This window comes from Alosa pseudoharengus, unplaced genomic scaffold (genome assembly GCF_046254945.1).
Source record: "Alosa pseudoharengus isolate Yale_2024_CS ecotype anadromous, Long Island Sound unplaced genomic scaffold, YU_APseudo_1.1 YU_APseudo_1.1_scf_1, whole genome shotgun sequence".
NCBI classification, from domain to species: domain Eukaryota; kingdom Metazoa; phylum Chordata; class Actinopteri; order Clupeiformes; family Clupeidae; genus Alosa; species Alosa pseudoharengus.
The window spans coordinates 5,662,041-5,689,307 of NW_027468564.1; the positions used below are offsets into that span (position 1 = coordinate 5,662,041).

General features: G+C 39.7%; 1 protein-coding gene across 5 annotated transcripts in view; it reads left to right on the forward strand.

Annotated features, from left to right (window-relative positions):
- LOC143135543 (NACHT, LRR and PYD domains-containing protein 3-like) overlaps positions 1-27,267 on the forward strand; it is a 136,743-nt gene that overhangs the window by 100,457 nt on the left and 9,019 nt on the right. For 2 of the 5 annotated variants that reach the window (XM_076296136.1, XM_076296137.1), the window contains 7 exons: positions 2,367-2,506; positions 4,075-4,281; positions 10,335-10,366; positions 10,673-12,521; positions 13,937-14,107; positions 25,349-25,519; positions 26,454-26,621. The exons of 2 other annotated variants lie outside the window; for them this stretch is intronic. In XM_076296136.1, coding sequence (XP_076152251.1) covers positions 2,379-2,506; positions 4,075-4,281; positions 10,335-10,366; positions 10,673-12,521; positions 13,937-14,107; positions 25,349-25,519; positions 26,454-26,621 — 2,726 coding nt within the window. In that variant the 5' untranslated portion in view covers positions 2,367-2,378. The remainder of the gene's footprint in view (positions 1-2,366; positions 2,507-4,074; positions 4,282-10,334; positions 10,367-10,672; positions 12,522-13,936; positions 14,108-25,348; positions 25,520-26,453; positions 26,622-27,267) is intronic. One more of the 5 variants, XM_076296138.1, reaches the window with a different exon arrangement.

A 27,267-nucleotide genomic window follows, 5' to 3' on the forward strand; every position in this document is an offset into this window, starting at 1 on the left:
GGCAAAGACACACACAATAACCCCCCCTCCCCTAAAGTTCTCCCGGAACCCTAGCTGCAGTGCATTGTGGGAGCGCGTAGCTGTAGTCCAAGACACTGACATTACAATATGTAAACAAACGCTCCCATAACAGTTGGAACCGTATCCACCGAATAGAATTGATATACTGTATGTAAGTATGTAATGTATGTAAGTCACTTTGGATGAAAAGAGTCTGCTAAATGAATGTAAATATTCTAACTTTGAGGTTGGCAGGGGGACCCTCCGTCTGTGATGCCAAGGAGTATAAATACTAATTATTCTGATTTGTTGCTTTAACAGTAGACTATTAAGTGCATGGTTTTATTTGGATAATATATGTAAAGAAAATGTAGGGAGTTATTTATAATTAGGCTGGGATTATTTCACTTCCCTATCCCAGAACCCTCCCACTTTTAAAAAGCTTGATACGCCCCTGGTATATAAGATATTTTGCAGTTTGTGGTTTTGTGAATTGTATTAAGTATTTTGATAAAAGCCTAGTTTGTAAAATTGTGTTTAAGCGATTGGAAACAAACTGTATTGTTAACTGGACAAAATGTGGATTTCGGTCTGAACTTCTTCAAAGAAGCACCAGGGGTCTCAGATTTTTGTGATGTAGTTTGAGGGTTTAAGTGATACCACGTCTTCAGGTGTTGGCTCCTATAAAAATCCAAATAAGTCAACCCTAGTCTGGAAACAATTTATATGGTTTGTTGGCACAAAACCGATATGTTTCAGTTTTTCTCAATTGCTTTGACCTGCTTAAAGAAACTGTTTGGTATTCATTAACACCTTCTTTGCACAGCAGAAGTTATCTCTTGCAAATGTGCTCACACATTTTCATTGGGTTCACACGGTTTTTTGCATAACAGATAACACAGATTATTTATTCAAAGACCCCAAACTCTTTTGATTTCCCTGTGCTAAACAAACAGAAAGCATCTATTCACAGGTGGTAGAGATTTCTTGTCTGAATATCTGATATACCTGTGTAAGTCTGAATCTCTGATACACCTGTGTGAATCTCCTCAATCAGCGATCATTCATTATCCATAAGAGACACCATGTCTGTTCTGTGTTGCTATTTGCAAGTGTGGGTCTAAGGCACATTTAGAGAAAGTACTGTATTGCCTATAGTTGATAAAGAAAACAGTACAAAAGCTGACAAATCCAGATGTTTACTGTAGGTCTATTTCAATGAAAAATAACAAGTTGAAGTTCAATGAAATTTGGCTTGTCTAGGTAATTGGAGATCGTACATATGGTAATATTAGGAGGGATGAATACAATTCATTTTTATTTTTTTTAAAATGGTCTTTTCACATACCAGACATGGCAGACATTGCAAAAATGAAACTCCTCATTTTGAGAAATATGTTTTGCATTTTGTTGTCCAGTGTGTAATGATTGATTAAAATCACATAGTGATTTGACTACAAGATGTGTTGTTTGAAGGCAAAATTTGCTTTTGCTGCATGTTTTAAATGTTTTGAGAGAGTAAGCAAGCAAAATGTGTAATTTTGGCAAGAGTGCTTTTGTTTAGACCTGTGTGTTACTGTTTTGAAAACGTGGAGTCTGAGTTGACACAAGCATTCCCCTCGCCTCGTTTTCCGCCAGTGTGGGGCCCTTGATTCCTGTGTGGAGGGGAGTCTAACAAACGTTTAATCTCGTTTGAACCATCGTTAGCATATTCGTCTTATTCATGTGAATTCATATTTGTGTTCTGACTATTTCCACCTAGTGAGACACACACTCTGAGATGTATATTCGTCTTATTCATATGAATTCATATTTGTGTTGTGACTGTTTCCACCTAGTGAGACACACACTCTGAGATGTATATTCGTCTTATTCATGTGAATTCATATTTGTGTTGTGACTGTTTCCACCTAGTGAGACACACACTCTGAGATGTATATTCGTCTTATTCATGTGAATTCATATTTGTGTTGTGACTGTTTCCACCTAGTGAGACACACACTCTGAGATGTATATTCGTCTTACTCATGTGAATTCATATGTGTTGTGACTGTTTCCACCTAGTGAGACACACACTCTGAGATGTATATTCGTCTTACTCATGTGAATTCATATGTGTTGTGACTGTTTCCACCTAGTGAGACACACACTCTGAGATGTATATTCGTCTTACTCATGTGAATTCATATTTGTGTTCTGACTGTTTCCACCTAGTGAGACACACACTCTGAGATGTATATTCGTCTTACTCATGTGAATTCATATTTGTGTTGTGACTGTTTCCATCTAGTGAGACACACACTCTGAGATGTATATTCGTCTTACTCATGTGGATTCATATTTGTGTTGTGACTGTTTCCACCTAGTGAGACTCTGAGATGAGTGAAGAGGCCGAGGGGGCTGCAGGTCACAGGAGACCAGAGTCTGCACTACACAGCTGTGTAACCATGGAGACTGATGATGATACTGTTAGCATGAAGAAAGCATCAACATGGACCAGTGCAGGGTGAGTACAGAATGGACACACACACACACACAGAACACACACAGAACACATCTAGCCTACATCTGTATCTGTTATACAATGGTGTGTGTGTGTGTGTGTGTGTGTGTGTGTGTGTGTGTGTGTGTGTGTGTGTGTTTTGTGTGTATGTGTATCTAAGGCCCCAGCTACACAACACTGAATCAGTTTCGACACGGGTTTTCGGATAAAGTCCGATCCGCGTCCACAAACACTATATTGGGAAGCCTTAAAAACCTGCATTCGTAATTCTGATTCTTGAAAATCATGACACATGCATAGTCAATAAGTATGGATACAAGGGAATAAATAACCATCAGATAAAGTCTGAAAACTGGGGGGAAATGGCCAATGTTTGCCAAGTTTAGCTTTGTCGACCACTGACAAACGAACACTAATAATTCGGCTATGTTTAAAGTTAGCTTCTCAGAAATTAAAAGGATAGGCTATGTATGGATGCATATGGCTGTAACATTGCTATTGCTTAGTATTATAATCTGTAGGATAATTGGATTGATTGCAATTTTCATGTGACTGCGCTGCACGAACATATTACTGTGTTAGAAGTTATTGCTCCCACTCCATTGTACGTAAGGTGCTTGTTTGCATGTCAACAGCTACTGTTTCCAGCAGGCTATCATCATGCCCAAATTCTTTTCACATGAGTTTTTTTAGTCATTGTATAAAGAACATGCAACAACGAACTCAACCTAGACATTTAGATACGTTTTTCTTTGATTGCTTCTTTACATGCGCCTATTGATAGGCCTACTCCAGTTTACACACAATGCCAGGTAGCTTTAACGACGAACGACAAACGAATAAAATAGCCTACCTCATGTGATGGACATTGTAGAACAACCTACACAGTGCTAATCTAATGATCAAGAGGGATTTATTTGTCACATACACAGTTAGTACACAGCCTACCTAGCATCTTTAAAATTGCACATAATCCGTTGCCATTCACTGTATGGCAGTCAAATGAATAAATGTACTTCTCAAACAAAGCAGCATGGCCATAATCACGTGAGAGTACAATGAATCAGGGAAGGAAACATGGGCTTGTGCGTCCTCTCTTTTCAGATGGTCCGGTTCGAACCCCGACCAGTAGGCACGGCTAAAGTGCCCTTGAGCAAGGCACCTAACCCCTCACTGCTCCCCGAGCACCGCTGTTGTTGCAGGCAGCTCACTGTGCCGGGATTAGTGTGTGCTTCACCTCACTGTGTGTTCACTGTGTGCAGAGTGTGTTTCACTAATTCACGGATTGGGATACATGCAGAGACCAAATTTCCCTCACGGGATCAAAAGAGTATATATACTTATACTTACACTTGACACACAGTCCACATTCGTCCGATACGGCTGCGGAGCAAAATAAGTTCGGGGTCTCCAGAGGATCCAAACTGCTCCACTTCAGATACACTGCTACGATGATCTAATGTGGAAGGTGAATCGTATCATTTGTATCCGACATAGTGTAGATGTAGGAGATGGCTGTGAACTAATTCATTAATGTTCATTTGATGTGTTGTGTGTCTTCGTGTTTGCAGACCACAGAAACACAGACCTCCATCTCCAGTGCCCAGCTGTGTGTCCATGAAAAGTAATGAGTCCATGTTTGATCCTCCTGTATTCAGCAGTGGACCACAGACACACAGACCTCCATCTCCAGCGCCCAGTGGTGTGTCCATGAAAAGTAATGAGTCCATGTTTGATCCTCCTGTATTCAGCAGTGGACCGGACCCATCAGGACTAAAGTGAGTTTAGACATATGTGTTGTTCACACACACACACACACACACACACACACACACACACACACACACACACACACACACACACGTACTGTAGTGAGTTCAGCCATATCTGTGGTGATGTGTGGAGTTTTATTGATGTGCATACATAGTCGACTAAATGATTAAATGCTGCCGCCCTCCTGCGGCTGAGTGTTTACAGGGTTCTGCTCACAAAAGCCACCGGCCTCTTTCTCTCTCATTCCTCCCTACCTGCGAAAACATTGCACTCTGACACAGTATTTGTAATCAGAATTATTGGTAATAGGTTTCACATGAACATGTTGATTTCAGTAGAAAAAAAAAGTTTTTTCAGGAGAGCCGGCCTACTACAGCGTGTGTGCATTGTTACATGTGAGTTGTTATAGAAGAACAATAAACCTGCTTCTAGGGCTCATTGTTTTCATAACTTTCATAACTATCATAGTCATACTTCCTACATTTAGCTAAACTGTGGCTGAGTATTTTCTTACTTTTTGACTAGTTGACCAGTCTTTATTTAAATGTCTGTCATAGTCCATGCTGCTGCACATAGCCCATGCTGCACATAGTCCATGCTGCACATAGCCCATGCTGCACATAGTCCATGCTGCACATAGCCCATGCTGCTGCACATAGCCCATGCTGCACATAGTCCATGCTGCACATAGCCCATGCTGCACATAGCCCATGCTGCTGCACATAGCCCATGCTGCACATACTCCATGCTGCACATAGCCCATGCTGCACATAGCCCATGCTGCACATAGTCCATTCTGCTCATAGTCCATGCTGCACATAGTCCATGCTGCACATAGCCCATGCTGCTGCACATAGTCCATGCTGCACATAGTCCATGCTGCACATAGTCCATGCTGCTCATAGTCCATGCTGCACATAGTCCATGCTGCACATAGCCCATGCTGCTGCACATAGTCCATGCTGCACATAGCCCATGCTGCACATAGTCCATGCTGCTCATAGTCCATGCTGCACATAGCCCATGCTGCTGCACATAGTCCATGCTGCACATAGCCCATGCTGCACATAGTCCATGCTGCACATAGCCCATGCTGCACATAGCCCATGCTGCACATAGTCCATGCTGCATATAGCCCATGCTGCTGCACATAGCCCATGCTGCACATAGTCCATGCTGCTGCACATAGCCCATGCTGCTGCACATAGCCCAATGTTCTACACATTTATATGAAGTAGCCTAATGTATGTTCTACACATATATGAAGTAGCCTAATGTATGCTCTACACATTTACATATATGAAGTAGCCTAATGTATGGACTATGTGCAGCATGGACTATGTGCAGCAGCATGGGCTATGTGCAGCATGGGCTATGTGCAGCATGGAGTATGTGCAGCATGGGCTATGTGCAGCAGCATGGGCTATGTGCAGCATGGACTATGTGCAGCATGGGCTATGTGCAGCATGGGCTATGTGCAGCATGGACTATGTGCAGCAGCATGGGCTATGTGCAGCATGGGCTATGTGCAGCATGGGCTATGTGCAGCATGGACTATGTGCAGCATGGGCTATGTGCAGCAGCATGGGCTATGTGCAGCATGGGCTATGTGAAGCATGGACTATGTGCAGCATGGGCTATGTGCAGCAGCATGGACTATGTGCAGCAGCATGGACTATGTGCAGCATGGACTATGTGCAGCATGGGCTATGTGCAGCATGGGCTATGTGCAGCATGGACTATGTGCAGCATGGGCTATGTGCAGCATGGACTATGTGCAGCATGGACTATGTGCAGCATGGGCTATGTGCAGCAGCATGGACTATGTGCAGCATGGGCTATGTGCAGCAGCATGGACTATGTGCAGCATGGGCTATGTGCAGCATGGACTATGTGGACTATGTGCAGCATGGGCTATGTGCAGCATGGGCTATGTGCAGCAGCATGGACTATGTGCAGCATGGACTATGTGCAGCATGGACTATGTGCAGCGACTATGTGCAGCACGGGCTATGTGCAGCACGGACTATGTGCAGCATGGACTATGTGCAGCAGCATGGACTATGTGCAGCATGGGCTGCTATGTGCAGCATGGGCCATGTGCAGCATGGGCCTATGTGCAGCATGGGCTATGTGCAGCATGGACTATGTGCACAGGGCAACTCTAAAGTGACCAGTCCATTTTCACATTTTCTCTATGGGAGATATATAAGGAGGTAATGTTTACACTCATCTGTCCGTTGGGGTTTGTTGGTTTGGATTACGAGAAAATTACTGGCCTGATTTTCATTAAACCTGGTTAATCCTGTTAGAAATGTGTAACCATGTGGACCTGAATCCTGTACAAGTAAAAGTTACAGTTTAGACTCTGACTGCTCAATAACTGCAAGTCAAGGTTGTACAGTAACTGCAGTTAGGCATTCCAAGACTCGGATCTGGGACAGTGTAATGAGTTCATAGGTCGTGCCTGTAGATTATGACGGGTCTGGAGTAGGAATGCTCCTAGCGACTAATTACCCAATCAATTAGACATTTAAATAAAGACTGGTCAACTAGTCAAAAAGTAAGAAAATACTCAGCCACAGTTTAGCTAAATGTAGGAAGTATGACTATGATAGTTATGAAAGTTATGAAAACAATGAGCCCTAGAAGCAGGTTTATTGTTCTTCTATAACAACTCACATGTAACAATGCACACACACTGTAGTAGGCCGGCTCTCCTGAAGAAACTTTTTTTTTCTACTGAAATCAACATGTTCATGTGAAACCTATTACCAATAATTCTGATTACAAATACTCTGTCAGAGTGCAATGTTTTCGCAGGTAGGGAGGAATGAGAGAAAGAGGCCGGTGGCTTTTGTGAGCAGAACCCTGTAAACACTCAGCCGCAGGAGGGCGGCAGCATTTAATCATTTAGTCGACTATGTATGCACATCAATAAAACTCCACACATCACCTGCTGCACATAGTCCATGCTGCACATAGCCCATGCTGCACATAGTCCATGCTGCACATAGCCCATGCTGCTGCACATAGCCCATGCTGCACATAGTCCATGCTGCTGCACATAGCCCATGCTGCTGCACATAGCCCAATGTTCTACACATATATGAAGTAGCCTAATGTATGCTCTACACATTTACATATATGAAGTAGCCTAATGTATGCTCTACACATTTACATATATGAAGCAGCCTAATGTATGTTCTACACATATATGAAGTAGCCTAATGTATGTTCCACACATATATGAAGTAGCCTAATGTATGTTCTACACATTTTCATATATGAAGTAGCCTAATGTATGTTCTACACATATATGAAGTAGCCTAATGTATGTTCTACACATTTAGATGAAGTAGCCTAATGTATGTTCTACACATTTTCATATATGAAGTAGCCTAATGTATGTTCTACACATTTACATATATGAAGTAGCCTAATGTATGTTCTACATATATATGAAGTAGCCTTATCATGTATGTTCCACACATTTTCATATATGAAGTAGCCTAATGTATGTTCTACACATTTATGAAGTAGCTTAATGTATGTTCCACACATATATGAAGTAGAACATACATTAGGCTACTTCATATATGTGTAGAACATACATTAGGCTACTTCATATATGTAAATGTGTAGAACATACATTAGGCTACTTCATATATGTGTAGAACATACATTAGGCTACTTCATATATGTAAATGTGTAGAACATACATTAGGCTACTTCATATATGTAAATGTGTAGAACATACATTAGGCTACTTCATATATGTGTAGAACATACATTAGGCTACTTCATATATGTAAATGTGTAGAACATACATTTTCATATATGAAGTAGCCTAATGTATGTTCTACACATTTTCATATATGAAGTAGCCTAATGTATGCTCTACACATTTATATGAAGTAGCCTAATGTATGTTCTACACATTTACATATATGAAGTAGCCTAATGTATGTTCTACACATATATGAAGTAGCCTAATGTATGTTCTACACATATATGAAGTAGCCTAATGTATGTTCTACACATTTACATATATGAAGTAGCCTAATGTATGTTCTACACATGTATGAAGTAGCCTAATGTATGTTCTACACATTTTCATATATGAAGTAGCCTAATGTATGTTCTACACATTTTCATATATGAAGTAGCCTAATGTATGCTCTACACATTTATATGAAGTAGCCTAATGTATGTTCTACACATTTACATATATGAAGTAGCCTAATGTATGTTCTACACATTTTCATATATGAAGTAGCCTAATGTATGTTCTACACATTTTCATATATGAAGTAGCCTAATGTATGTTCTACACATATATGAAGTAACCTAATGTATGTTCTACACATTTACATATATGAAGTAGCCTAATGTATGTTCTACACATATATGAAGTAGCCTAATGTATGTTCTACACATATATGAAGTAGCCTAATGTTTGTTCTACACATTTTCATATATGAAATAGTTTAATGTACACATTTTCACCAATGCATTTCAGTGCATTTAACTTAGCAAATAGAAATGTGTAGTGTAAGTGATTTTGAGAAAGTTCAGACTCCTTAGGTACACCGACACACATGGACACACATACAGTTGAAATCAGAAGTTTACATACCCTTAGCATAAACATGCTAAAGTTGACTAAAAAGAGGAATAAAAAAACATCTTTTGAAAATTGATTATAATGCCTTATGAGGGAAAAATCCAACCTTTAAGTACACCAATTTTCTTGGTGAATGAATAATGTATCATAAATAAATAAATGTTCTTCCTGAAAATACAGATGTTCATAAGTATACATACCCCTATTTTAAATTCTCATAGAAGCAGGCAGATATATATTTTTTTAAGGCCAGTTATTTCATAGATCCAGGATACTATGCATTCTGATACAGATCCCTTGGCCTTTGGAATTAATATAGCCCCACATCATCACACAATCTTCACCATACCTAGAGATTGGCATGGTTTTTATTTCAGTTAGCCTATTAGCTGGTTTGATTTGCATTGAGCTCAATCTCACTCATTCTAGTCAACTTTAGCATGTGTATGCTAAGTAAGGGATAATGGACGACACGGTGGTCTGTTCACAGAAGTTAATGCACGGTCGAGGTTGTAAAACGGCCCCGACGCGAAGCGGAGGGCCGTTTAAACCTCGTAGTGCATTAACTTCTGTGAACAGACCACCGTGGAGTCCATTATCCCGCTTATTCCACTGTTGCCACTTGCGTTGTGTTCATTTCCTGTTACAATTTAAACGTTTTAATCGCTAAAACTGTCTTGTTTGTAGAACTAATTTCTTCCGAACCATATCAACTAATTTCTCAACTCACAGGACAAACTGCCGTTACTAGTTCTAAATGGATGGTTGCTACGGCCAAAGGCCAGTCGTTAGTTCTATCTCTCCCGTTGTCAAGCGGGCGTATCCCAAGATTCTGATGAACTTTAGCTTTGAAACATCGCTATTTTACTTAGCCTGCTGTCATCAATCTAGCTAAAAGCCACCTCCGTCATATGCTACAATGTTGCTATGTTCTGAACGTCTGCATTTTACAGCTCGGATGCAACGTGACAGTTCATTTAAACTTCACAACGAGTTCGGCGAATTAATATACAAGTGTGATACGGCCAAAAAAATGGATCTACTTCATAGGTGTGCAGATAACATACGGTTAATGGTCGTTCTAAATTACGTAGGACAATGGGAAATTCAACCAAGCAGTGGAATAAGGGTATGTAAACTTATGAGCACAACTGTACGCATGCATTAAACTGGTTACCATGTTGTAAGTTGCTTTGGTTAAAAATGAGTCAGCCAAATGTAATGTAATGTAAACAATCTATCTGCTATCTCTCTCTCTCTGTCTCTCTCTCTCACACTTATGCACACACACACACACACACACATGTATTTGTTCCATCTCTCTGTCTCTAATTCACACTCACACACAAACACACACACACACACACACACACACACACACACACACACACACAGATGAGAATGTAATTGTGTTGTCCCATGTCTCTGCAGTGAGTTGAGTGATGGCAGAAAGAGGGAAACTGGTGAGTACACACGTTTGCTTAATTTAATATAGAATAGATTTTTATCTTTTCCTGAGAATTAATGTAAACAATCAAAACAATTACACATATTTCAAAATGTTTATATGTCTATCTATTTGTACGTGTGGGTATAGCGAGTTCAATGTGTATATGAAGAGTTTCGGTATTTCTGAATATTTTGGGGGAGATACAACATACATGTTGATGTGTAGGAATATGTTGGTGTATCAAGAAGAACTACTTGTTCATTTGTATATATTTACTTTATTATTGGTATGTATTTATTTATTTATCATTTGTAAACAGATAAGGACCTGAGGAAAATTATAGAGAATCACAAAGCCAGTCTGAAGAAGAGGTTTGAGAACATATCTGAAGGCATCATCAAACCAGGAGCTGAGACACTCCTCAATAAGATCTACACAGAGCTCTACATCACAGGGGGAGAGAGTGAAGGGGTGAATAAGGAACATGAAGTTTGGCAGGTAGAGTCAGCATCCAGATTTCAATCCACAGAAGACACACCAATCAACTACAATGACATCTTCAAGCCCTTACCTGGACAGGAGAAGCACATCAGAACTGTGATGACCAAAGGTGTTGCTGGCATTGGAAAAACAGTCTCTGTGCAAAAGTTCATTCTTGATTGGACAGATGGGGCAGCAAATCAGGATGTAGATTTTATGTTCCCCCTTCCTTTCCGCATGCTGAATTTAGTCAAGGATGATCAGTACAGTCTTCACAGGCTCCTGCTGGACTTCCACCCTGAACTGAAGGAGCTGAATGATGGTGAAGGATACAAAGACTGTCAGGTTGTGTTCATCTTTGATGGTTTGGATGAGAGTCGGTTGACTCTGGATCTTGCACAGAACAGTAATTTGTCTGATGTGAAACAAACATCATCAGTGGATGTTCTGATGACGAGCCTTATTCAAGGCACTTTACTTTCCTCTGCACTCATCTGGATAACCTCACGACCAGCAGCAGCCAGTCAGATTCCTGCTCAGTACATTGACCAGGTGACAGAGGTACGAGGATTCAATGACCCACAGAAGGAAGAATACTTCAGGAAGAGAATCAGTGATGAGAGTCAGGCCAACAGAATCATCTCCCACATTAAGGCATCCAGGAGTCTCCACATCATGTGCCACATTCCAGTCTTCTGTTGGATTGCAGCTACTGTACTTCAACAGATGCCGGAAAAGAAAAACATTAAAGACATTCCCAAAACACTGACTGAGATGTTCATACAATTCTTGCTGATCCAGACATCTCGAAAGGATCAGAAATATCAAAAAGGACAAGAAACAGATAAGAAGAGGCTCTTGGGATCACAGAAAAAAATACTACTGAAGCTGGCAGAACTGGCTTTCAAGAATCTAGAGAATGGCAACCTCATGTTTTATGAGGAAGACCTGAGAGAGTGTTGCATTGATGTCAGTGAAGCCTCGGTGTACTCTGGCATGTGCACTGAGATCTTCAAGACAGAATCTGTGTTTCACGAGAGGAAGGTCTACTGCTTTGTGCATCTGAGTGTCCAGGAGTTTCTGGCAGCTGTGTTTGTGTTTCACTCATATTTAGAGAAGAACCTTGAATCACTGAAATCCCTTATCAGTGATGAGCGTAGACATGAAGTCAATCCATCAATGTTATATTCTTTTCAATCAGCACTACGATTAAAACCTCAGGATGACTTGCATGTTTTACTTAAGAGTGCAGTTGATAAGGCTTTGGAGAGCCAGAACGGACACCTGGATCTTTTCCTTCGCTTCCTTATGGGTATTTCTGTGGAGAGCAATCACAGACTTCTGCAAGGTCTACTGAGCCACACACACAACAGCTCAAATAGCATCAAGGAAACATGTCAGTACATGAAGAAGCTCAACAGAGAAGGTCTCTCTCCTGAAAGATGCATCAATCTTTTCCACTGCTTATTAGAAATGAATGATGATTCCATGCACAAAGAAATTCAGACATATTTGTCATCGCCAAAGAACATCAAACAAAAGTTGTCTCCTGCCAACTGTTCAGCACTGGCCCACATACTTCTGATGTCTGAGGATGTGGTGGATGAGATTGACCTGAATAAATACAACACATCAGATGAGGGACGCAGGAGACTGCTCCCAGCTGTGAGGTGCTGCAGAAAGGCAAGGTGAGTTTCTGATGGAGAGACTGAGTTAATAGTGACTAAATAATGTTGCAGTCACTGCTGTCTACTGCTGATGTAGCCGACAGTACAAAACATTAAGATACCTCGATTTAAAAGTAAAGGTTATCCTATCCACCCTAAAATGGTTGACCAGCTGAAGGTATGTTTTCGCAAGAGTTTATCTAGCTTACCCAGCTTACGATGGTATTTCAGCTGGTTTTGCTTATCGTACCATCTCAAGCTGGTAATTTTAGCTGGTGTTGGTGGTCTTACATTGCTAGTTTAACTGGCCATACCAGCTTATGTTGGTCATTCTAGCAAACCAGCATGACCATCTTACGCCAACAATGTCAAGCTTGGCAGGCTGGTCACCAACATGACCAACTTACACCAGCTGTATCCCACATGACAGGCTGGTCACACCAGCATGACCAGCTTCCTCAGAGGATCACGCCAGCATGTTCACCTGGTTGCCCAACCAGCTACACCAGCAAAGACCAGCAAGAGCTGGAGGAAAACCAGCCAAGTCCAGCTAAAATGCTAAAACCAGCTACCAGCATAAGCTGGGTTCTAGCTGGGTTTTTTTCAGCAAGGGGGAGAGGGGTGGAATATTGCACAACTAATGCAATTAGTATAGGCTAAAGTCAGTCACTGTCAGTCACCGTCACACTGCCCATCAGGGCATCATACAAGCTAGGACCACCACTGCCTCTTGAATTGTCCTTGTGTGAAAGAGTGAATTTGAGGCAAAAAATGGTAAAGCTCTTTGAGTGCTCGAAGGAGTGAAACACGCTAAATGCCATTTACCATTTTTAAAAAAACAACTGAACCTAAATTGGGTCCTTCATAGAATTAACTAGCTAGTGCAGACTTGATGTGACATAATGGATAGACATAGGCCACTGCTATCGTGTGTCATATTATTTACCTATCATACCAGCCAACAGTCTCTGAAAAATCCTTATTAGGTTTTTGAACCTTCGGCATTATTGGTCTGTAAATTGTCTGACATTTGTGTCAGTCAATATTTCTCATGAAATATCTTTGAGTTTTGTACCTGGGCTATGTGTTTTGTGCATACTATAGTTAGCTAAGTAATGCTAGCTCTCGTTGGTATTTCCAGAGAATGTCTAATAAGAACTTTCACTTTCGGGAAACTGGTTGCAGTTCCACTCTGGTTCCATGTGGGGGCGCTCGCGTGTGAGTGCAGAATGAATGGATGTCTATGGAGCTATACCCCTCAAAATCCACTTTACTCGGGATTTACATTTTTGTCTAATAATCTGAATGTTGCATTCAAAAGGGGAGGCAAAGAAAATACTCTTGAGTATGTTGATTTAATGGGGCAATGTTTAAACAGTATCCCTTCCATTTATCTATCTCTGTAATGTTTTATCTTTTCTGATGTTGTTATGCAGGCTTGCGGAATGCAAACTCTCAGAGAACTCCTGTGAAATTGTGGCTACTGTTCTACAGTCACCAAACTCCCTGATACAGCTGGACCTGAGTCACAATGACATGAGAGATTCTGGAGTTCAGCTTCTCTCTATGGGACTGTCTAGTCCCCACTGCAAACTGCAGACATTAAGGTTGGTGTAAGGCCATGCATTTACTGACATTTATTTGTATTTGTTTGTTTACTTAATTTTTATAGTTAGTGATACACTACAATGACAAGGAAATTAGAAATATATTTATTATAAAAAGAGTAATTGAACTATATGAAAATTGTAAGAACTATATAAGACACTGCCATTGTATTGCCATAGATAAGCCGATACCAGTCAACAAGGCAAATATTGGCTGATGCCGATGCTAGGCCATTATATATTGTTCATTGCACCCCTACAATTTAGCCATATTACATATTGTACTACATCTTAGTGAAACAGTTCAGATTTGTGTGTGTGTGTGTGTGTGTGTGTGTGTGTGTGTGTGTGTGTGTGTGCGTGTGTGAATGATCTCTCTAAAACCTCACAGCTATCATTACTTCAAATGTTTAGTAAGTATAACTCAGTTTTTGTGTTTTGTTGAGATTACTTGCCTAAAATGAGTGTAATTTAATGTTGAGGTGGAAAAGTAAATTTAAATCAAGTAAACTACTTGAATTGCTGAAGTTTGTGCTACACTGTGAAGTTAGTTGGTTAACCTTACTTACTTTTAAAAAGCATGCAAACCGATGAAATTGAGCCTTCAAATTACTGACTAATCTGAAATAGTAATTGCAAGTTGTGTAAATAAATGCTTACTTAGTGTAGTGCACTTACACTACTGAGAATTCCTATTTCACCTAACTAGGTAATTACAAGTAAAGCATACTGTGTTTTTATTAAACACAAGACAGTATTCCAGATTAGTCTGTAATTTCATGGCAATCGATTTGCATGCTTTTCAAAGGTTTAAAGGTGTAACATTAGCCTGGAAATCCAGAAAGACTAAGGGTCACGAATAATGAAACTGGCCCAACTCGAGGGGCAGCACCAAGCATACATTTCAAAATATCTCTGCACCAGTGTTTACTGACTGATTCCTGACATCGACACAATTGGATAACACTGCGACCAATGTTTACTGACTGATTCGTTGCAGCGCTGTTGTAATCTGTTTAGCTCACCTCTGGCCCACCTATCAGATACACCGATGTGATTAGTTCCTCAGGATCATGGGTGGATTACCGAACGGGCCTACCGGACCCAGGCCCAGGGGCCCAAGGGGTCAGGGGGCCCTGAAGCCCAACATCTACGTGAAGTTGCTACCATGTTCTCTACCCCTGAATGGCCCCCCTTAGTCAAATAACACAGGTTATATAATGTGATATGTCTTAAAAGTGCCCCCCCCACACGGATTATGTTATTCGCCCCTTATATCTGAATGGGGCCCCTCAGTCAAATTACACAGTTTATACAATGTGATACGTCATAAATAGAGCCCCTCAATCATATAACACGGATTATGGTATTCACCCCTAATATCTAAATGGGGCCCCTGATCAGTCAAATAACACAGTTTATACAATGTGATACTTTATAATAGGGCCCCTCAATCATATAACACAGGTTATACAATGTGATACTTTATAATAGGGCCCTTCAATCATATAACACAGGTTATACAATGTGATACTTTATAATAGGGCCCCTCAATCATATAACACAGGTTATGTTATTCACCCCTAAAATATGAATGGGGCCAGTCAAATAACCTTGAGTATGTTTCATGTCTGAATGAGCCCCCTCAGTATATATGTCTTAGGGACCCTCAATCATATAACAGGTTTTCTGAATGAGCCCCCTCAGTATATATGTCTTAGGGACCCTCAATCATATAACACAGGCTTTCTGAATGAGCCCCCTCAGTATATATGTCTTAGGGACCCTCAATCATATAACACAGGCTTTCTGAATGAGCCCCCTCAGTATATATGTCTTAGGGACCCTCAATCATATAACACAGGCTTTCTGAATGAGCCCCCTCAGTATATATGTCTTAGGGACCCTCAATCATATAACACAGGCTTTCTGAATGAGCCCCCTCAGTATATATGTCTTAGGGACCCTCAATCATATAACACAGGCTTTCTGAATGAGCCCCCTCAGTATATATGTCTTAGGGACCCTCAATCATATAACACAGGTTTTCTGAATGAGCCCCCTCAGTATAGATAGATAGATAGATAGATAGATAGATAGATACTTTATTGATCCCCAGGGGAAATTCAAGGTCTCAGCAGCATACATACAACACAACCACATTCTTTAACATCAGAAAGAGTAATAAAGTATATAATATAAAAACACAACTAAGTAATAAGGACAGTAGAAGATAAAGAATGCTAAATATACTAAAATACAAATTACATAACTAACACTTAATGCAATATATAAAAAAAAACAAAAAAAAACAAAAATGTGTCTTAGGGACCCTCAATCATATAACACAGGTTTTCTGAATGAGCCCCCTCAGTATATATGTTTTTCTATCTTTCTTTTCCTTACTTGATTAGATGGGATGTTTGAGCAACTGTGAGGAATGCCCTTTCAAATGTTATACTTGCCAGATAACCTCGTTGTTATTGTTATTAGCCTATTACTGACAGAGGGGGCATTTGTAATTTCCAGGACAGGGATGTGACTGAGCCCTACACCTACAGTACCAAAGATGCATCCACCTCCACTCAAAAGAATAGGTCCATAAAATAGATTCTAAATAAAATGTTGTTTGTGCATACAGTGAGAGAAGTATTCATTTTATGTTTCTAAGTTGTAAACAATTATTGAGAGCTCTCTTTGATCATCTCCGCTGCAGTTGCTGTACAACATTACATTTCTTGTGGTGAAAATATGTTTTTAGGGTTTACTGTAAAACATATCACTCCGCATGAAGTTTGGTGGTAGATGGGTCAGCGGCCAACATGCCTAATGCAACTCAACTCATCCAAAAGATTTAAAGTTAGAGTAGGTTATTTCTTGTTTATATTATATAATATCATCATGACTAAAATGTCTCGGAGAAGTCTGAGAAACAAAGCCAGCAAGTCTCGTCTTTATTGTGACATGAAAGCCAGGCTGTGGCATGCTAACATAGCCTATAGGCTAGGCCTACTCTATGGATTATATGTTGGATTAAGTCATCTTCACTTCCAAACCTAGAGGGTTTACAAGTATAAAGAACATAGGTTATGTTTGATATTATTGTCCCGCTGTGGCATGGTTAATTGCAGTCTCTGTTAAGGCAGAAGACGACACAAGTCCAAAAGGACTGCTGAGAATTATCCTGGATTATGGCCTCCAATCAATGTTTCCCAATGTTTATGTTGCGCTCCGCATATTTCTCACTCTTCCGGTAACTAACTGCGAAGGGGAACGCTCATTCTCTTTATATTACTGAGTAGGATTAAAAACGAGTTACGAACCAAAATGACACAAACACGTCTCAAGGCACGTTCTCTCATGGCTATTGAGAGCGAACTGACACGCACATTGGACTTTGACGATATTATGAACGACTTCGCGCAAAACAAAGCCAGGAAAAAATGTATTGCATAAAGTTGCCTTGCCTAATTTTGTGAATTCGCGTCCTGTGCCCAGGGGCCCAGTGGCTCATAATCCGCCCATGCTCAGGATGCATCGAGTTATGCTCGCATAGCACACCAATTCAAAAGTAGCCTATGTGTTTTCTGTCGGCTACATATCCAGCTACTGTACAGGCCTATAAATGAACAGAATATCAAACCGTTTTCAGTAGCCTACCACTGTTGCAGAGATCACATAGGTATCCCTTACACAGGCGCGGATCAATGCATAGGCTAGATATGGCTGCAGCCTAGGGGCCCCACGTGTGTGTGTGTGTGTGTGTGTGTGCAGGCGCGGATCAATGCATAGGCTAGATATGGCTGCAGCCTAGGGCCCCCACGTGTGTGTGTGTGTGTGTGTGTGTGTGTGTGTTTGTGTGTGTGTGTGCAGGCATGGATCAATGCATAGGCTAGATATGGCTGCAGCCTAGGGGCCCCACGTGTTCCAGACAGCCAGGGGGCCCCATTGCCCATAAAAAAATAATAATTCATTCAAATTTACATAAGAGAATAAAACTTAAACGTCATTGGCCCAAAATTAATATTTAAAGTAGCAAGGCACTGATTGGGTAAATATGCGGAGTTCACGGTCAAATTAGGTTTTAAAAATGTGCGTCATTTATAGGCCTAGGCTACAGTTCGTTTAGACTCCTTTAGAAAATGTCAGAAAGAAGATATGAGAGCAGGGCTCAAAAGCGAAAGGCTCTAGTGTAAAATCTAAAGAACAGCGAGACCAACATATCCTGCAAAAAAAGGCTGCTGCCGCGTTTGAGTATAGAAAAACATAGAGAACTGTCACGGAAGGGATGCTAAACCACATAATCACAATATCGTCTTATTCTAAACAAAGTTAGAGCACCCTAACTATATTTTAACCTATATTTTACTATTTATGTGTGAAAAAGGGGATTTTAGTTTTGGTATAAAAAAAAATTGTTAAGTCGCATGTTGAGGATATATTGTTAGTACTTCCTATTTCTACCGAGAGGTACCTCTGTGACCACCACCACCTGTCCGCTACCTGTGGGTGGTCAAAATTCTGAATTTAGGCCATATGGCAACAACATGCAAATATGGGCCTTTTTGTGTCTATTCAAATGAATGGTGCCATAGGATTACAATAGGATTACCTGTCTCTCTGTGTGCACGGTATGGATTTGCACACTTTCTGAAGGGGAGGGCTCTGTGACTACACGGTCTCACTACAGTTGAATTATGTCCTATGACTGCAATAAAACCCTATGAATTTGGGAAATTAAAGTCATCTAAATGAAATAAAGTCATCTAAATGATGACATTATTTAATATAAACATTGGTTTTGATAAAAACAATTACTTTATGTCCCTAAAGGAAGGCTATTTATTTTCCAAGACGGACTGCTCTATGACAATATTACCATGATATTATATTGGCCATGATATTATTGGCCAAAATACAGTTGAAATTGTATTATGTTATGTTTATAACTAGATATATCAGAGCATAACTTATGCACGCTTAACTTAGTTAATTTCTTTATTTCATTTGTAATGAAATAAAAAAAAATCACATGATCAGTAGCCTAATAAGACAATAAATAAATAAATAAATAAATAAATAAAAACAGGTTCCTCTTCAGGTTTGATGTCAAACAATAGTAGACTAACGTTAAAGGTGCAGACAGGGATTTCACAGAAAGTCTTGTTTTTTTGTGTTTATGTTTAAATTTATTAGCAGATGGTGCTTGGTTTAGAATTTAACAGCACCGCTACTGGAGAAAAAATCTAGGGGAAACACTGCATGAATATATAAATTAAAACTTAACAAGAATTTAACTGAATTTTACAACCATACAATATATGTATAATTAGATTGTATTACACTTGTGCTACACATAAGGTAACATATGCACTAACGCCTCATTCACACCAGATACGTGGTGTGTGTGTTCCGTCACAGCTGTGGCATGGTTGTGTGTGTGTGTGTGATTTCAGACATTGGCGGAGCTAGGGGGTGGCTTCGGGGGCTCAAGCCCCGAATCTTTTTTCAAAAGCCCCGAATCTTTTTTTTTTTGTATGTTTTCAATTTCCAACGATTCTAATTTCTAATTTAACTTCCCCTTGGTTTCTATATAAATGTTACAAAATGTAGGCTACTGAGTAAATAGGACATCCCTTATTTTCAAAGCCCAATATTGACAGATAATCTGATTTCCCACATGATGAGTTTAGACAATGGCAAAGCCGAGATGTAGGTTTATGTCATAAACCTGGCAGGAAAGTTCAGAGCGGCGCAGTCAGTTTAAACAGCAAGCCGGTAAGAAAAAACTATTGTCAAGACATTAGGCAATTACCCCAGAATACAAGAATAAACTTCAAAAAGACAGAAAGTTTGTTGTACTGTATTCATAGAGTCTCAATGACCGAATCAGTAGATTTACCTTTTGTCAGTTGAGTTCGTTCAATTAATTTCTTGTAGCCTAGTAGCCTAGGCAAATATGAAACGGAGACGTAACGTAGCTACCGGCGGGATTTTGAATTTGCATGTTTCATGCATTTTAGGGCAAACAATACCATGAGATTGATGTGTTCTCCATTTGAGGAACGTAATCAATTGCGGACGTGCACAGACAGCTCAGACACAGAGCGTACAGTAGGCCTAGGTTAGGCTACTTTCACTTTCTAGAGTGCGCATTAATTACGTAAAAGATGATTCATAGTACCAAAACAACGATCAAACATTATCAAATGTATCATGACGTGTTGTCACAAAGACTTACTCCAATTAGAAAATCAGAACCAAAATCATGTAAGTGTAGCCTAAGTCTCATTGATGCCTGTATAAGGAAAATGCTATTTCAGTTTGTAAAATGTACCCCCCCCCCCCCTCCCCAACTGAATTAGTCCCCCTATGTGAAGCACTGAAGGGGAGAATTCCCCCCATTTTGAAAAATGAGCTTTAAGCCCTGAATTAAACTTAGCTTCATGTGTTCCATTGAACATTTTAACAAGTGGGTTCACAATGTGTGGGGCTGTGCTAAACCTGACCATAAGGCTACTTTTGCCAGAGTTCAAAGTAAAAATGTATTGAGACAAGGTAGCATCCCATCAGGGTTATCTCAGCATAGTATACTAGCCTATAATATACAAAGCATAACTCATAAAAAACGCTTAATTAACTAAGTGCCTGCTGATCAGATAGGCTATGCCTATAGACCCCTCTTAAAAGACCCAAAGTGCCAGACAGATATACCTTGAGTCTCACATTTTTAAAGTCTCCATGTGTCCATTAGTTTACACAGAATTCACTAGAAGTCATTATTTAAGGGGTTATTTTTCAAAATTTTCTGTCGGGGGTGCATGCCCCCGGACCCCCCTAGCCTTCCGTGTGTGGCACTGGGCTAAGCCCCCAATGTTTCAAATGTCTGGCTCCGCCCCTGATTTCAGACTGTCAGGTACAGTCGGTGTCTTGCTACGGGTACCAGTAAGTGCAGTGTCAAGTTTGACGTTGTTTAGATAAGAAATGCAAAATATATAGTTAAATATATTGGTATGAGAAGCACACGTTGGGTTTCTCTGCTCTACTGTAGCCACTCCCCCTCTCACACAGCACAGTGCAGGACCAGAGACAGAGAGGATATGGGCACAGTATGGGTCAAGTTGTTTGGATGATCATCATGTCTGACGTCAACAATAAAGATTCCCTGTATGCAGTTTGCTTCTATATCATTAAGCTATTCAATAGGCTAAATATACAGTAGCCTTACATCAAAGCTATTCAATAGGTATAGCCTTACATCAAAGCTTTAGGCTTATGTCATTTCGATCAGCTACAGACAATAAGTGGCAGACAGAGCGTGTCACTTACGCTAGAGCAGGTGAGCCTATTTTGATTTCTTTGGCAGGTGAGCCTATTTTGATTTTTTTGGCAGGTGAGCCTATTTTGATTTCACAAAACGTTGGCGACCCCAATCATTCACATGTTGCGCGAGAGAGTGCAACTCATCTCTGCTGTAACATCCAGACGAGAGCGGTTCTTTAATTTTCCCCAAATGTCTTTTGCTATTTTATTTTGAACATTGATCCAAGTTTATTTTTACTTAGCTAGATTATAATACAGAATCCGTTACGTAACTTGAATATCATGGGGTTTTATTTATTTTTTTATTTAATGTATGTATATTTTAATGTAGGCCTAATATACTGGTCAATTTTAAGATACATCTCAGGTCTCTGCTGTAACATCCAGAAGAGAGCGGTTCTTTAATTTTCCCCAAATGTCCTTGCGCTCCTGGTTGTTTTGCTATTTTATTTCGAACATTGATCAAGCATAATTCTGTCAATCAAATATCTCATGTGGCCTGTCTAAGTTTATTTCTACTTAGCTAGATTATAATGCAGGATCCGTAACTTAACTTGAATATCATGGTTTTTAATATTTTTTTTTAATGTATGTATATTTTACTGTAATGTACAATACATTATGACAATGTGGGATCATGGGGTTACAGCATAGATCTCGGGACATCTATATAACATGTAAAACAGGTGACCGTTAGCATGCTAATTCACATAAAAACATGCTTCATTGCAAGTCTCTAAAACATAACTTTACAAAAGGCATAAATCATCAACTGAACTCAAAATAGTTAACTGAAATCATTATAACATTGCATGACAAAATATGAGACACATGTACTTGGAAGTCTAAAAAAAACATGGTTTATCCCAGACCTCCTAAGTCGACCCACTTAACGTTATCCAACTCCAGTCTACATTAGTATGGAACCATATATGTTGCATAATTCAAATTAAATTACATTACATTATGCAATTGCCAATTCATTATGCAATTCAAATGGCAATACATTTTGCAATTCATATTTGCAATCACAGGGGGGGCGCTATTTATTTTCCGTTTGAATAAAATGCCTTAGATGGCAAAACGTTTTGCCCAAAATAATCCAAAAATGTTTTCAGGCTGGCATTGTCAGTTTTGCCAAATATGTTTTCAAAATGCAATCCTATATTGCACTTTGAATATTAAATTGCAAAACGAATTGACAGTTAAATGATGAAACTGAATATTGAAAATTGAAATGCAAAATTAATTGACATTTGAATTTTGAGACTGAAGTACCATGGCAAAATGGAATGCAATTCAATCCATGTTTATTCTATTTTTTAACCAAAATTATTCAAATTGATTTTAGGATTGCATTGTCACTTTGCAGATTAAAATACAATTTGTTGGAAATGATTGCAAATTGCAATATTACATTGCATAATGAATTGGCAATTGCATAATGTAATGTCTTTTAGAATTGCAGATTGCATTCTCAATCTCATTTGAATTATGCAACATATATGCTTCCATACATTAGGTGTGTAAATACCCAGGTCACACTGTTCCTTACTGCTAGATGGCTTATAGTTGCCTCACTTTTAGTAATAATTTAACTAGCAACTATTCTACTCCGTTACATCATATATTATCCATATACATTATATTATATTACTATTACTATTTTATATATTTGTTTTCTCCTATTAATCCTTTCCTCTCTTTTTTATCTAAATGTAATGTAATCTGGCGCGAGAGATACAGTCAGTTCGTTACTATCACGTCACTCTTGGAATATATACTGCAGCGCAGCCGCAGCCGTTAAAGTCAGTTCAACAGGAGTCAGCGAGTAGTCAACAGCTCTGCTGTGCCTCATTTTGCTGTTAACGTTAAGACTTCAAGAGAATTCGTGAACCTTCTCGCCAGGTAGGCATCTGAACTCGTTTTCCTTTACTTTCAGTACTTTTTAAGTTCTTGGGCTAATCAATACATGAGTTATTCCGGAAAACTGGGGAAAGGATGTTGGAGCTAATTAACAGCTAATGTCAACGTGCTAGTTTTTAGTCGACCATCTGGTGTTAATTTTAGACTGATTACAAAAGTTATCTTTGTAATAGATGTAACTTGTAAATATTTCTATGTTTTATCATTTTTTTGAAGTGTTTTGTTTTTAATGGCAGTGTATGCGGTTCGCCTCTGTGAATGTTGTCCAATGTTAGTGTTTCACATAAAAAAGCAAGGTTAACATTAACGTTAGCCTTAACTTAACGTTAGTTCAACAAGAGTAAACCACAGCAAGTCGTCAATAATTCTGCTGTACTTCGCTTTGCTGTTAAGACTTTAAGAAAATTATGTAATCTTCTTGCCAGGCTTTGAGGAATTGTATCAGAGGGTAGCTAACGTTAACGTTAGATCTGCTGTTTTTAAGTCTGGTGCCCAACGACCAATGTCCCGCTTTGTTGTTTGAGTCTGTGGGGATCCAACGGCTGCGGCTCGAGCCCCAACCTCTCAATCGGAACTCCTGGTTGTCCTCGCTCCAGAATTCACCCTTCGCTAAGCCACACCCGAAAACCGCCACAGGCCAATCGTGGCTTAGCAACCCGTCACTAGGCACGTGAGGTCTGACAAGCTTTCGAGTTTTGCTATGTTAAGCAGAAGTCGAATTTGCGTTTTGTTTTATTCGACTCTCCTGAATGAATGTAACAGGCATGGGGGACGAAAGAGACATACCATTTAAACTATGTACTTCCCACAACTTAAATATTTGACAACATATCATGAATGGTATAGGTGTTATTTTAAATAGATTGCTGATGGGTTATACATGTTGGTGAACGTCTGTTGACAACTTCTTGCCGTCATCGTGAAGCGTGTATTTCGCGGTTACGGAAATATCATGCAATATGCCATTTTTTATAGTTAAAAACAATATGTGTTCTCAATTATATCATGTTTCTATAGTGTAACATGTTATTTCACTGTGTCTTTACGTGGGTTAGGGCACCACACATCCAAATAAGTGCCCTTTATGACCCAAAGGCCTTCAGTCTCCATATGTTAAATAACTCATGGACGGTTTTGTTCAGAGCTGAAATTCCAACTGTATTTGACAGAGGGTAGTTGTAGATTGCTAGTGACAAAATATTAGCTTTCAGTGTGGTACGATGTCTTTGTAAATGACATTTCATTGAAAAGTCCCGGTTCTCCCCCTATGTAATAGACGTGCAGGGTGCTAAAGCTTGTCAGGCATAGCAACTGTAACGAAGGAGGGCGGGACTTAGCTAAGAGTGAATTCTAACTGAACTGCACAGACACAGGATAACAGAGTAGGCTATCTGAATTTGAAACACCTCTGATTCTCAAGACAGGCAGGCTACGAGATACAGGATAGCTAGAACAGAGAGGGAAGGGTTACAGGTCTTGCAACAGTATGTCATAACCAATTAAAAAGGACGATATATATAATTTATAATATGTGAACTTAAACGGGACAGGTCCTAATAACCTCTGACTAGTTTAGGCTACTTATTGTTAAATTGCAATGTGAGCGGCAGCCAGCAGGGGAGGATACGTCACAAGATTATTTAAAAAGCAAACCTGCGTCTGCCCTGATTCTGATACCATGGCAGTATCAATTAAACCGTGGGGGGCCGCCATGCTGAAATAAACATAGAGGAAACACTGGGCTATAATATTAAAATACCATTTTTTAACAAGCCTTCCCTAAATTCAAAAATGTATCAATGTGTAGGCCTATTCATGAGCTCATATCCCGAATAGCACCATGACCAGCTGCTGACCAGAGTAGTGATATGACAGTGGTGGACAGTAGTGATCTGATCTGATGTTCTGTTCTTGATTTTTATTGATCAGGGCATTGTGTAAACAGTATATCTTCCATTTATTCATGTTATCTTTTGTTGTGTTCTTATGCAGGCTTGCTGATTGTAAACTCACAGATACGTCTTGTGAGATTGTGGCTTCAGTTCTACAGTCACCAAACTCCCTGCAACAGCTGGACTTGAGTGACAATGACCTTGGGGATTTTGGAGTTCAGCTTCTCTCTAAGGGACTGTCCAGTTCCAACTGCAAAATACAAACATTAAGGTGGGTGCAGACATTTCTTTGTAGTCTTTGTATCTTTGTCTGAAATGTCCTCATTAGTTAGAAGAACCATGACAACATAACAATGGAACATCAACTGGTCAGTGAAATGAAAAAGTAGCAATTAATATCCTACCCTGATATCACTGTCCAGGTGTCATTCTACTTTTGAGCTTAATTGTGAGGCTTAAAATGTCTGAACTGATCAAATCAGTCATATTAGTTTATGATGAAGCAATAGGGCACAAGTGAGAGTGGCGTTGGTAGCACATAATGCCATGGCTTTTATTCAGCCTTGTGCTGTAGGTAATCACAGCCATGGCTATATCTGCTACCAACGCCACTCTGCCATATTGCTTTCATAAAACAGTTCTAACTAGTTGAGTTAAAAGTCACCAAATTGTGTTTTCTAACGGTTTCTAACTAATTTATATATATTTTTTTCATTCAACCTCCGCCCGAAAAATAGTTCCAGTAGTTCCAATCTCCACGGAGAGCCAAACGCGACACCGGAGAGCCAAGTTCAGGTTGAGAGAGGCTATGTGTGCTTGTGCACACAGTGATTTTGCAGAGCCCACTCGTTCATATTATGTCATATGCTGAATTGAACAGTCACCCTACTCTACTTACTCCATTTTCTCACTCAATAGCTGTCAAATGTGATGCTCACACTGAACAATTCAGAGCAAAAAGCGGAGTGTCCAAGTGCGGATGTCCTTAGATATCGCCACTCAGGAAATGTCTCTTGTCCAATCAAAAATTAAGAAATAGTTTAACCAGACCTATCTGTTGTAAAATAAAGAAATAACTTAACCAGACCTATCTGTTGTAAAATAAAGAAATAACTTCAGATTAACACAATGTCACCAGTTGATGCATGTAAAAACAATGAAAAGGACATTCTCTCTCTCTCTCTCTCTCTCTCTCTGTCTCTCAGGCTCTCTGATTGTCTCATCTCAGAGAAGGGTTGTGGTTTTCTGGTTTCAACCCCCTTTCCCTCTCATCTAAAAGAACTGGATCTCAACTACAATTATCCTGGAGAATCAGGACTGAAGCTGTTATCTGCTAGACTGGAGGATCCTGTCTGTAAACTGGAGATACTGAAGTATGTTCAGAAAGAAACCCTAGTGTTGCACATTAGACATTGTCTCCATTGTGGAGACCATAGTTATTTCTTCATACCGAGTGTACTGGCCTATTTTCAAATGTGTATTATAATAGCTGCATCCACAATCCAATGCAAATATTTAGAGGTGCGTTCAAAGATAGTTTAGAGGTGTGTTGCAAACATAGCTGAAAGTTTAGGAACCTCTGCATTCTGTTTGTCTTGAGTTCTGTGCGAACATTTCTGAACACTCAGTGGAGCTGGAAAGAGTTACTGTTAAAATGGACTCTTTACACCAAATTGTTTGAAATCTTACTGTTCAGAGAAAGCATATTTGCCACAAACATTTACCACTGTTTGTTGAATTTGAATGCCTCTCAGATTCCAGGCTGTGACAGGGAACAGTTTATCCCCGGCAGACAAGAAATTTTCTGATTGCTATTTTCTGATTGTCTGACAGAGAGGCTATTAATTCTGTATATCAGGACACCTATGAAGTAGATCAAGGTACTCTAATCAATGCTGGGTAATGTCACTTCTCTTGAAGTTCAAACAAAACAGAGTGCTACGTACCTTTCCTCTCCCTCCTGTGTCCTTGCGGTTGGACTAGTCTGTTTTAGTTGCCGTTTTTGTGTCCTAAGAGACC